Consider the following 12,448-nt stretch of genomic DNA (forward strand, 5'->3'; position numbering starts at 1 on the left):
CGGATTCTTCCCCTCTCAACAAATACGCACAAATTATCCATATTAATTCAAATTTCTATTTTAAAAAATAATTATTTAGACACGTTATTACCAGTGGTGTCATTAAGTACAAACAACTGCTTTTGTCTGCATTTCTAGCAGGATCTCTTTAACGGGAGAACCAGTGTAAACGGAGAAATTGCTTTCCTGCAAACTGAAGCACAATAATCAGAGCTGAGGCGGAGTGTTTGTATACACAGTTACAGAGTACAGTATGTTCAGATCCCCCCTCTGATCCCAGTCCACCGGTCCGTTTCATCCGCTCAGGGAATCATTAACCCGAACCTGGCTGCTCCCCTTTGGATTTTAAAGACATTAACAGCAGAAGATGTCACAGAGGAAAAGTTGACATTTAATCTTTTCGAGCCGCTTTCAACTGCATCCCTGCTTTCCAGAGGAGAGAGTCGCCTTTACGTAAGTACAGCGACCTTTCCATTTTTCTACCTTCTTTCTTTGAGCAGCTGTGTTGAAATAACCTTAATGATATTATTTTGTGTTTCTTTACAAAAACCGCAATAATACTGAATTTATCAACGCGTTTTGCGATTTATAGAGTCTTGACATTTCAAGCCGGTTAAATGGACTGTAATTAACTTGATTGTTTCCAGTCGGTACTGTTTTTCTCGCCGTACCGCCGGGGTTTGTAGTTCGCTACAAACCCTGGCGGGGTTCGAACCTTCAAGAATTAAGAGTTGCAGACGGCAGAAAAGGACTACAACTCCCAGCGTTCAGAGGATGAATATGACGTAAGAGCTGAAGATACGTTCGCGTAATTTTAAAAATGATATTTCTCGCTGTAGCGCAGTCTAAGGTGTAACCTACAAGAGGTTTGAAGTATAAGAAGCATATTTTTCATTTTGGTTACATCTCTGGTTGATACGTTTTACCGTTTCTTTTCACTTGTAAGGGTTTTTTGTTAAGTTTTTGACACTATGTACACTCAACAAGAACACGGGGAATTCAGGTAACTTTTTAAAGGTTTAAGCTCATTGTTTTATATTTGCGCAACATCTCTAAACTTTTTGGAATATTTTGCGCTTTTTAGCTCATTTAAAGCTACATTTTATTGGTCAAATTGGAATAATAACATACATCTCCTGTGTATTTGAAAGCATCACGTGCGTAATTTTTTTAAGGACATGAATTGAGGTTTGCTTTTAGTGCTGGTTTAACTAAGGAAATAAATGCTGACAATGTTTGTTTTTAATATTTTATCCGAATGCACTTGAGGCCCAAGATAACAAATGGCACGTCCACGCCCGAAAACAGGTATGCTATGCTAATGTTAGCTAGCTGTTTGTAGAAACGGAGTTTGTATTGATTGAGGTGCAAGCTAGCCAAACATGTGTTAGCCCAGCTGTCGGTTAGCGGTTGTTTCTGCTTTACCGGTGTATTGATCCAACCTTTTATAACTAGGATGGTTTCGAGTGAAGTCAAAATGTGGTTACATGTTATACGCAGTTAAATAATTATGTAAAGATGCACCAGTTAGTCGGTGGGAATCGGTATTTTCCCCCCAATATGCTGGGATTGACATTAATACTGTAAAGTCATGTGTTTCCTATTTATTTGAGAAATGCCACCATTTTCATTCTATAAGCACATCAACCTCCTGTTCGTATTTTGGAGCAATTTGTTTTAAGTTTATATGAATCACATGAAAAGCTTAGGGCATCTTCCTGTATGCATACATTGTGGATAAACGTTTTCTGTTGGATTAAAAACTTCTTCAATTAAAGAACTTTATCGTTTTATGTTGTAATCCCAAGAATAAAAAAACAGAATGAGTATTTTCATCCGTTCCCACATGTTAACCTGTTTATGAACTTTCTGTTTGCTTTCTGAACTCCAGACCTCCCATGTTTCTTCACCGAGTGACCTCCTTCAGTTCCTGCATTCGTCCCAGAGGGCATCCGGCTCTCCCCTGGGCCTCCTCCCACTACCAACCATTCGCCCCTCACCCTCATCCATGGTGGTCAGCCCCCAGATTCCCACCCTGGCCTCCTCATTTTCCCCCACCATACCCACCTCCTTGTCCACTGTTCAGTGGTAACAGATTCCACTTTGCCAACACTGGTGGTCTACAGTCATTCCACACCTCTGTGGATGTCATGATGGAGCGTTCCAGCAGAGGACCTCCAACCAAACGATTGAAAAGTGGAGAGGACAGGAAGAGTGTTGGGGAAAATGTATCATCCAGGGATGGAGGAATGAGGGAAACAAGGTCCAAAGCCAGGGAGAGAGAGTCAAAGCAGGAGCATCATCACTGGGATTTCAGAAGAGACGGCGAACTTCCAGCGAACCACCAGTCCAGAATTGGAGAGAAACCAAAAACCGGAGCCGAGAGAGTTTGCAGCAGAGAAAGGACTAAATGTGAGAGAAAAAGCAGCAGTGACAGAACTAAAAACCAGCATTCACAAGCTGCAGGATCCAGGACTGAGCAGGAGAAACCCAACGTCTGGTACCGAGGCAGGCCTGCTGAGGAGCAGTGGAGCCTTCAGCAGAACCAAACCTGGTCGGCAGAACCTGACGAGGTTGGCGGTGTCGATGCAGGGAGATGGGCGGGGCTTCAGTACCAGCCCTCCAGTTCTATTCAAGCAGACGGACAATTTCCACAACAACCTCCACACCCAGTTAAAAGTCAGTTTCTCTTTTAATAATGGTAAAATAAAAGCTCTTTAAATGTTCATAAGCAGTAAAAAAAAAAAAATGTACTGGGATTATTAAACTCACAATTCAATGGAGCATTGGGGCCAACCTAAGAAAATAAAGTTATGAGAATAGTCATAAAATGATGAGAATGAAATCTTACAAGCATAAAATCATCACATTATGACTTTATTCTCATATTGTTATGGCTTTATTCTTGAAATGTTATGACTTTATCCTTATACGACTTTATTCTCGGAACCATTTTGATTCTCATGCAACTTCTCATAAAACTATAAGTTTATTCTGGTAAAACTGACTTTGTTTTAATTTTGTTTATCAGTATGGAGCAAAGCAATCCTCCCAATTTGCACATTTTATCAGATGAAATTAAACCTCGTTTTCTTCAGGTCTTCAGAGGTACTGGGAGACCTGCAGTACTGAAACTCAGCCACCAGAGGACAGCAGAGTCTTTGACTTCTCTGTGATGTCCTACAACATCTTATCCCAGGATCTGCTGCAGGATAACGCCTACCTGTACCGACACTGTGACCCTGCCGTTCTGCCCTGGCCGTACCGGCTGCCCAACCTGCTGGCAGAGATCCAGCAGCACAACGCTGACGTGAGTGGACGACATAAAGCCTGAAAATAATCATAAAATCTAAAAATATACTCACTGTTCCTCTTATCCATCATTTCTGAAGTCACTGAGAGGTGGTTCTTACCAAGAAAATGTGTTTATTTTCTGTATTTCTACTCCAGACGTTGTAGGAATCCCTTGTGAAAACTTTAATTTCCTTCCAATTTTAAGAAGCTTTACTTTCTTCAATTTTAAAATCACTATAGATTAAAAAAAGAATAAATAATTCAGGCCCCAGCGAGATTTGAACTCGCGACCCCTGGTTTACAAGACCAGTGCTCTAACCACTGAGCTATAGGGCCTCACCTGAGCAGAGGTGTGGACCTGGTCTAGTTAAAGTTTCAGTGCTGTGGACACACCTTCCTTCCACTGCAGCTGGTATGACTCCAGTCAGACCAGTTGTCTCTGTGCTCAGTGTGTCTGTAAATCTGTTCATTACTGGCTTTCAATGCGTCACTGGATTGTAGCATTGGATGTTTTTTCACAGATTAGTATTTTTCAGTCAGAAAACGTGTAGATAACTGCTTCAGTTAGAAATAAGAGAGAAAAGTCAACAGAGTTTAACATTGAAAACAACATAAAATTGTGAGGGATGTTTTGTTTCCCAACCTGCAGTTCAAATTAATTCAAACTGTTCCACAATTGTGTTTTTTTTTAATATAAATCAGGAGTCCTCTGGCTCTTTTTCCACAATGGCTCCTTAAGAAAATGTGCAGAATCAACTATTTTTTAAATATAGATATAACAATTTCAGATTTTAGCAGGATTTGTTTTTAGGGTTTTTGTACATAATAAATCCAGCATTGATTTTCCACAATAGAATAACACTGTATGAATAATATCAATAATTTACTTGTCAAAGTATACAGGGTGTAGAATGTCAAACTCGTTTTTATTTCGATCATGAATGTCCTCAAAGGGCCGGTTGTGTCAGAAATTTATAAAACTATCATAAATTTCAAACCGTTAAAAGTATTTTAGCTTTCTCTGCATTCAATGAGTACCTTTTCAAAAATGATATTTAGCATCCAAGTAACTTAAACAATCAAAAACTAATTTATTTTTGGCTGGTAAAGTAATATTTAAACACACAACTACTAGTTGTCTGGAGGACAACAGAAATAGTCCTAGCCAAAATAGCCAAAAATATTGTTTGAAAAATAAAAATGAAAAAATTGAAAGATTGAATACTACATTTAAGATTCAAGCTTTTTTTTTCTTAAGTTTCAAATCTTTTTTTTTTGTTTTGTTTTTTTGTCAGCTTTAGGAACAAACATTATGGCCCCAATTTAGCTCCAGAATACATTAACATTATTATTGCAAAAGGAGATTAAAAACAAACCAAAAAAATCCCCTTTGTCCCTTAGGGGCCTCCATAGAATGCCGCTGCTGTAACATCTGCAAATGTATCTTACATTTATTAGTAGTGAGATATATAGTTAGATTTAGCTAAATATTAAATCTCTTAACCATGTTGATGAATTTTTGTTTGGCCATCGGTAAATAAGAAATGTTTGTCTCTGCAGGATGGGAAAATAAACTTATCAGGCCCCAGCGAGATTTGAACTCGCGACCCCTGGTTTACAAGACCAGTGCTCTAACCACTGAGCTATAGGGCCTCACCTGTCACAGCTGGTGGTGATGATTCATTTACACCTGTACACCCAGTACAGGCACACCTTTATGTCTGTGTTTGCTGTGTGACGTGTCACCACTTTACTGTTGTGAACTTCAGTGGTTGAATTAGTTTTCAGTCAGATAAATCCAAAACGAAAGTAAAGTGTCCTCTTGATAGGACAGACAAGGTTTATTTTAGCTTCAAAAACACAATGAATAACGAGATGCGTTAAAAGTTTATTTCATAGTATTTCATGGAAAAGGCCTTGAAGAAATCTCCATTTAATCTAGGATGTTCATATCTTATTTGTCAAGTTCAAATGCAGTTGTGCATTGACCGCAGTTTTCTGATCACTGGTTACTAACATTTAAAAAGCCTGACCTACCAATTCTGATTTGGGCCGATTCCAAATGTTTTTTGTCTGAAATGTCACTAAATATACCAAGAAAGTCACTTAGTTGACAACAGTGTGACTGTTAATGTGCAGAAATAACCTGGTGGGCTGATCAAACCTCAAACCTCTCACAGCAGAGGAAAAGAGGACAGTGGCTGATTTTATTATATTTTTATTTTATTGTATTTTTTTAAGACATTGCAGAGGTCGGTAAGAATGTGTCTAAGAATAAGAATCAGATGATGCTTCATATGTAAGTATCAGCTGATTACAAAACTCCCAAAATTAAGGATATCGGTGCACCCCTACTCAAATGTTCTCCACTGTTAAATAAAGCTTTTCTAAGGTACCTTACATGCCCCTACAGGAGAAAATTATTCTATCTTTTGCTCTATTTACTGTAGAGCTACAGTTAATCAGAACAAACAACCCAAACAATTTTTTTTTACCCCTCCAGGGGGTCTTTTGTGGGCTCTAGTGTCCCTTATATGATAGTAGGCTGACAGGAAACAGGGAAGACATGCGGCAAATGTCGTCGGGTCCGGGAGTCGAACCCGCGATGTCCACGTCGAGGACTCAAGGCCTCCAAATACGGGTCGCGCTAACCGCTACGCCACCACGGCACGCCCCCCAAACAATTTTAAAGATTATACTTTCTATTCAAATACCCATAAAGCTAAAAAAGAAGTGTGGAAATTTGGAAAAGTTTGGAGTTTAGTAATTAAAAAATCACCTGCTGGTCAAAATCTAAGAGGTAACAAAGTCAGTAATTTAGGTTTTACCAGCCTGACCCATTTCCAAGAGTTCTGTCAGGAGGAATGGTCCAAAACCCCAACAAACTATTGTGAGAATTTTCTGGAAAGAAACAAAAAACGTTCAGAAGATGTATGTAAACTTCTGACATCATTGGAGCAGCTAACAGAAATAATTCTTAGGTTAGGAATAAACAGATATGTTTAGGCTGATTTATTTTCAGTGAGAAATATCTGCCATGTTATTTTTCTTTAAAATGTAAAGCAATGTGTGTTATTTGTTGTCCAAAATCAAGAGACGGTTGGAATATTATTCATCAGGTGGGATTATTTCCCTCAGATTTTATCTGGTTTATTTGTGTTGAAATCATGTTTAACCTCAGAAACTGATCCCAGTTGCTGTAGCACATCAGATCACAATTGTGTGAACAATTTGTTGTTTTTAAAAATGTGTAAATAATCGGAAATAGAAAAATAATTCAGGCCCCAGCGAGATTTGAACTCGCGACCCCTGGTTTACAAGACCAGTGCTCTAACCACTGAGCTATAGGGCCTCACCTGAGCAGAGGTGTGAACCCGGTCTAGTTAAAGTTTAGTGCTGTTGGTCACACCTTCCACTATGATTCCATAAATATCGCTGGATGTTTGATTTTAAATGTCATGCCTGAGCAGCGCCTCTCCTGGTTTGGTACCAGACAGACCAGTTGGTTCTGTTGGCAGCTTCTTCCTTTTCTCTGTTGGACATCAGAGGTTTAAATAAAACTCAGAAACAGGAAGCTGAATACTTAGTGCAGCTGAAAGAGTGAAAATGTTGAAATAAATGTTGTTTTCTTTCTGTCCCAGATTCTGTGTCTTCAGGAGGTCCAGGAGGATCATTATGAGAACCAGATCAAACCGGCTCTACAGGCGTTAGGTACCAACTCCTGACGGCCTTCCAACTAGTTCTAAAAAATACAGAATTTATTACAGTTTTATAGAATATATAAAGTATAATATGGTGGAAAAAAACATCAAAGCTTCCAGATTTTATTCTTTTATCTTCTATTGATAAAACTAAAGATGAATGTAGTATTATTATTATTATTATTATAATAGATCTAGGACCATAACTCAATATTTCTGTAGCTGTAGAGTTTTTTTATTTACTTTTCTGAGAAAATTAGACAACAGATAATGTAATAGAGGATTCTCTCTTTCGATCTTAAAGTGCTGAGAGGAGAATAAAGGAAATAAAGTTTTGAAAAATTTACATTTTTTTCATTCTCTCATTGAGAAGATAAAAGTACTATTTCTATTTATTTATAGGTAAATAACAGTTTTAATTTGTCACAACTTGACTCTTTATTCACTGATATTTTTTGTTTTTTGAGTTACTGAGAGAAACAGGAAACTAAATGTTTCAACAATAAAAGGGGCATTTAGAGTCTGAAGTATCCAGATCATCTCAGATTAGGATTAATCTGGACCTGCTCTTCTACTGGGTATGAAAAATACTGAAACAAAATAAAAACATCACCTCTTACAACAAACTGACAGATGTTTAAGAAGTTTTTTAACAGTCAGAGTTTGAATATTTCAGTAACTACAGTATATAAGCTTAAAGAGAAAGTGCAGTGTCAGAAAGTGGTGATAAAATGTAAAGAACGTGTTTTATTAAAAGCTAACGTGTGTGTGGGTGTGTGTGTGTGTGTGTTTAAGGGTACCAGTGTGAATATAAGAAGCGGACAGGGAAGAAACCAGACGGTTGCGCCATCACCTTTAAATCCTCCCGCTTCTCGCTCGTCTCCTCAACGCCGGTGGAGTTCTATCGCCATGGCGACGCCCTCCTGAACCGGGACAATGTGGGCATGGTGGTCGTGCTGCAGCCAAACGCCGGCGCCGCCCAGTCCGACGCGTCCTGCTCCATCTGTGTGGCCAACACTCACCTGCTCTACAACCCTCGCCGTGGCGACATCAAGCTGGCTCAGCTGGCCATCCTATTGGCCGAGATCGGCCGGCTGTCCCGCCTCCCCGACGGCTCCACCAACCCGGTGATCCTCTGTGGGGACTTTAACTCGGCGCCGTGGAGCCCGCTGTACCACTTCCTGACCACAGGCTCTCTGAAGTACAAAGGGATGCAGATTAACATGGTGAGACGAGACTAAACGATTAATCAATTATTGACATCATCGTCATCTAAATTAGTTATCAAATAATTGTTAACTTCAGAATAAGAAAAAATCTGCAGAATGTCTTTTTTTTCCAATTAATTAGTTATTCACTAGAATAATCAATTACTAAAATAATTGTTAGTTGCAGCTTTACATGGTTTTATTTCTCTAACACATGTAATCATAAAAATAAATCTTGTGAATCATTCTGTGTGAAATGAAAGTCCTGACTGAGTTCTCATGTTGTGAAGGTGTCGGGTCAGGAAATGAGTCCCAGAGGTCACCGTTTCCTCACCCCTCCCATCTGGTCCCCCGGACTGGGAATCAACCAGTGCTGCCAGTATGAGAGCAAACCAACAGAGGAGCCACGTCCCATCAGCCCTGCAGGTGAAACCCGATTCCTCTCCGTTCAGACCGGACCAGCTCACTCAGTCTGAACCTGGACCGGTTTCAGCTCATTTAATGTGGACCTGAACCGGTTTCAGCTCATTTAGTGTGAACTTGAACTGGTTTCAGCTCATTTAATGTGGACCTGAACCGGTTTCAGCTCATTTAATGTGGACCTGAACCGGTTTCAGCTCATTTAATGTGAACCTGAACCGGTTTCAGTTCATTTAATGTGAACCTGAACCGGTTTCAGCTCATTTAATGTGAACTTGAACCGGTTTCAGCTCATTTAATGTGAACCTGAACCGGTTTCAGCTCATTTAATGTGAACCTGAACCGGTTTCAGTTCATTTAATGTGAACTTGAACCGGTTTCAGCTCATTTAATGTGAACCTGAACCGGTTTCAGTTCATTTAATCTGAACCTGAACCGGTTTCAGCTCATTTAATGTGAACTTGAACCGGTTTCAGCTCATTTAATGTGAACCTGAACCGGTTTCAGCTCATTTAATGTGAACCTGAACCGGTTTCAGTTCATTTAATGTGAACCTGAACTGGTTTCAGCTCATTTAATGTGAACTTGAACCGGTTTCAGCTCATTTAGTGTGAACCTGAACCGGTTTCAGCTCATTTAATGTGAACCTGAACCGGTTTCAGCTCAGCTCTGCTTTCTGTCTCAGCTGTGGAAGGAGGAATCTCTAACCTGACGGTTGAAGATCCGGCCCCCGGAGCCTCAGCTGATGTTACCAGGTAACCAGATGATCAGGCTTTAAGCCAATCAGAGCAGTGTGAGGCCAGGTGTGTGTCCTGAACGATTCTGACCTCTGATCATAGGTCAGAGCCGAACTGCTCCAGATACAGAATCAAACATGACCTGAAGCTGCAGTCGTCTTACGGGCACCGCTTGCTGCCGGACGGCCGCCCTGAGGTCACCACCAGCCACTCACGCACATCCCTGACCGTGGACTACATTCTGTACAGCTCAGGTACACACACACACCCCCACGCACCCACACACACACACACATACACACTCTTACACTTCTTGTCCTGTCATTATTATTAGTAAGTTTCCTGTTCTCTCTCGGCTCTCCTTTATTAGATATAAATGCAATGCCTTTACTTCCTGGTGGGCGGGGCCTCCAGCTGCTGAGCAGGCTGTCATTGGTTGGCCAATCAGAGCTGGAGGAAGTCCACAGACTTCCCAACTGGCACCACTCATCGGACCATCTTCCTCTCCTGGCCAGCTTCCGCCTTGGTCCAGACAGTTTCACATGAAGGAAAAACTGGATTCAATCCAACCTTTAGAAAAAAAATCTGTTTAATTTGTTTCAGAAAACTGAAACAAATAGCATCTTGTATGGTTTTAAATAGAGAAGAATTTTTATTGCTGCCGCTCGTACGTTTCCATACGGAGTTCAGAATTTGCACAAAGAATTTATAATTTCATGTCTCCATGGTGATGCATTTACAAAATAAGTTTATAAAATATATTTGCAGATATGCAGAAATGAACCAACATGTTTGACTCAGACAACAAATTTCATCATAAACATTTGTTTATTGTTTATTATCTAGTTGGATTTTTGTTTATTATAGATTGATGGCAGCTGATGAAAATTCAGATTCATCATCTTCTTTGCTCCACTGATAACATTTAATACTCGCATCAGTCAGAATATTTTTTCATTTCCCTTTGGGATCAATAATGCATTTTTGAATTGAATTTGACTGAATGGAGATGGTTTGTTTTTTTGTTTGTTGTTTTTTCTTTCTAACTTTAAAAATTTGAGGTTAAATGTATTTTTAAAATGATACATTTAACTCATTAGCTGCTGGTCTAACACCAGGAATTATGCAGTTAAGTGTGTTTTATTTTATTTTACTGTCATGTTTTATAAGTTAATGTGCCAAAACTAAGAACATTGCTATAAGATCATCTGTTTATTATTTTATGAGTTTTAATTATTTTTATTACCAGTAAGAGAATGATCTATGCATCTCATCATCGTATTTGGAAAACGTTCTGTTAGCTGAATGAGTTCCAGTTCATCTGAAGCTGTTATCATTTTTAATGCATCACTTTATCCTGGTTTGCAACGAGACGATGGTTTGGACTCTGTGTATTTTTCTACTGTTTTGTTTGCCAGTTTGGGGAAGTTTACAGTTTGTAAATAATAAATTAGTATTTTTACACCCAGCTGCAGTTTGCTTATTGATGCAAGTATTTTCTGCTTTAGACTGCAGGATGTTGTCGCTGTCAGACTGTGGTCAAACCAAAGTTAAATGTTTCACACAGATTTTCACCTGGAGGAAAGTCTGGTTTCATTCTGTTAGAATTAAGTCGGGGTTAAGGGCTAGAGTTATGAAACAACCCAATCAGAGAGAATTTGGACAGACGTTTTGATTTTCCTCAGCTCCCCTCAGAAATGCTGCATCGCTGGATCTGCTACCTGCCATACTTACAAACGCTCTACACAGGAACAGAAATGAGCTTCCAACTGTTAGTTACTGAAGACATTTAACCCGTCCTTCAGCTGTGGAACTTGACAGCACATGTATGATAGAAAGAAGCTTGAAAGGTCAATAAGACTTTGAATGTTTACTGTGTTGCCACTAGATGGCAGCAGACAACCTAATTCACTTGAAATGGTGACAAGGAAAAGATGAGACTGTCATCTATCCAAAGAAATAAACACTGTAGAGCATAACGTTTACAGAACATAACTGATCTGCTTTCATTTACAATTAAAACAAAATATTGCATGTTGAAAATATTGACTACCATTCTGATAAAGGTTTTTTTATGGGTATGAGCCAAGTCCTTATTTTTGCTGAGCAGATGTTCTTCAATCTTTGAGGTTGGAAGGTCTCTCTGCCATCACCCTAATCCTTCATTTCCTCCACAGGTTCACTGGAAGATTCAAGGCTTTTACACAGATGCTAGAAGTTTGTAATATATTTTAAAATCATTGCAGTATGAAGTTTTTTTTCCTTTCATGTAGTACACAAAGTATTACGTATTCACAGTGTGACCGTGATTTACTGTACACACACAGTATAGGATGACGTAATATACACACATACTATAGAATGTTTTTTTACACACGTAGCTGGTCTATAGTGTGATTAATTTGTGTATCTTTCTGTTCAGTAATACGTGGATTCTCAGATATTTGTATAAAGGTGAAGAAAATCTGCTGTGAAAAAATTTTAAACCGATTAAAACTTCAGACTTTAATTGTGTCGCCTTCACTCTGGAGGAAGAGATGCAACTTCAGTCACCGGTCTAAATGTCTGAAGTTTGTAGTTTTGAACGGGTTTTACTAAAATATAGGATTAATAAACTATATTCATTCATTCATTGGTCTGAGGGACTTGTCATCTTTACATAAGAGCCCCCCTCCCTCCCTCCCTCCCTGCATCAAACATCACGTTCAGGCTGCTGACACACAGCAAGGTAAACCTTCCTGCCTCTAAATCCTTAAAATGGAGCAGAGATGAGAATTGAGGGATTATTTCTATAAGTCTGCGGCCTCCATGAGCCTCGCTGGAACACGCTCACATCTGCAGTTTGACATAAGCTGATTATTTTATCAGAAGCCAGGACACGGTGCAGCACAGTGTTGGCGTTTTCTGACTGGATTTCTCTCCTGTTAATTTTGACAAACTTTCCTGCTTGGTTCATTTTTTTAAGAGTCAATTTATGGTTGAGTTTCCTCATCACAAGGCAAACATTTAACTCTGATGTAGCCCTTTTCTTCATAGACTCATCAATAGTAACTACATTCTAATAACTAGAGTTGGTAGAAAGGATCTG

General features: G+C 39.3%; 1 protein-coding gene and 3 non-coding genes across 7 annotated transcripts; 1 reads left to right on the forward strand and 3 right to left on the reverse strand.

The window, feature by feature from the left end:
- The first annotated feature begins 201 nt into the window (after positions 1-201).
- On the forward strand, positions 202-10,828 carry angel2 (angel homolog 2 (Drosophila)). Of its 4 annotated transcripts, none has more exons than XM_032585045.1 (9): positions 202-453; positions 1,892-2,679; positions 3,099-3,310; positions 6,936-7,005; positions 7,791-8,221; positions 8,494-8,629; positions 9,309-9,378; positions 9,463-9,614; positions 9,731-10,828. In XM_032585045.1, exons 2-9 carry the CDS (start codon positions 1,899-1,901, stop codon positions 9,904-9,906), a joined length of 2,028 nt encoding a protein of 675 aa, XP_032440936.1. In that variant the 5' UTR covers positions 202-453; positions 1,892-1,898; the 3' UTR covers positions 9,907-10,828. The 4 variants fall into 4 exon arrangements, with proteins under 4 accessions (XP_032440936.1, XP_032440934.1, XP_032440937.1 ...); XM_032585043.1 differs by lacking the exon at positions 202-453 and adding an exon at positions 476-1,003; XM_032585042.1 differs by lacking the exon at positions 202-453 and adding an exon at positions 1,015-1,308.
- trnat-ugu (transfer RNA threonine (anticodon UGU)) lies at positions 3,558-3,630 on the reverse strand. Its single transcript has one exon. It is a non-coding gene; the product is annotated as a tRNA-Thr (tRNA).
- On the reverse strand, positions 4,875-4,947 carry trnat-ugu (transfer RNA threonine (anticodon UGU)). Its single transcript has one exon. It is a non-coding gene; the product is annotated as a tRNA-Thr (tRNA).
- Positions 6,574-6,646, reverse strand: trnat-ugu (transfer RNA threonine (anticodon UGU)). The gene has a single exon. It is a non-coding gene; the product is annotated as a tRNA-Thr (tRNA).
- Positions 10,829-12,448: the final 1,620 nt, after the last annotated feature.

This window comes from Xiphophorus hellerii, chromosome 15, assembly GCF_003331165.1.
Source record: "Xiphophorus hellerii strain 12219 chromosome 15, Xiphophorus_hellerii-4.1, whole genome shotgun sequence".
NCBI lineage: Eukaryota > Metazoa > Chordata > Actinopteri > Cyprinodontiformes > Poeciliidae > Xiphophorus > Xiphophorus hellerii.

Bases quoted from the DNA above. Each gene is read 5' to 3' on its own strand.
- angel2 (XM_032585042.1), top strand. From the start codon at position 1,259: ATGCACTTGAGGCCCAAGATAACAAATGGCACGTCCACGCCCGAAAAC. The intron at 7,006-7,790 runs GTACCAACTCCT...TGTGTGTTTAAG, and splicing joins ACCGGCTCTACAGGCGTTAG to GGTACCAGTGTGAATATAAG. The intron at 9,615-9,730 runs GTACACACACAC...CTCCTTTATTAG, and splicing joins CTACATTCTGTACAGCTCAG to ATATAAATGCAATGCCTTTA.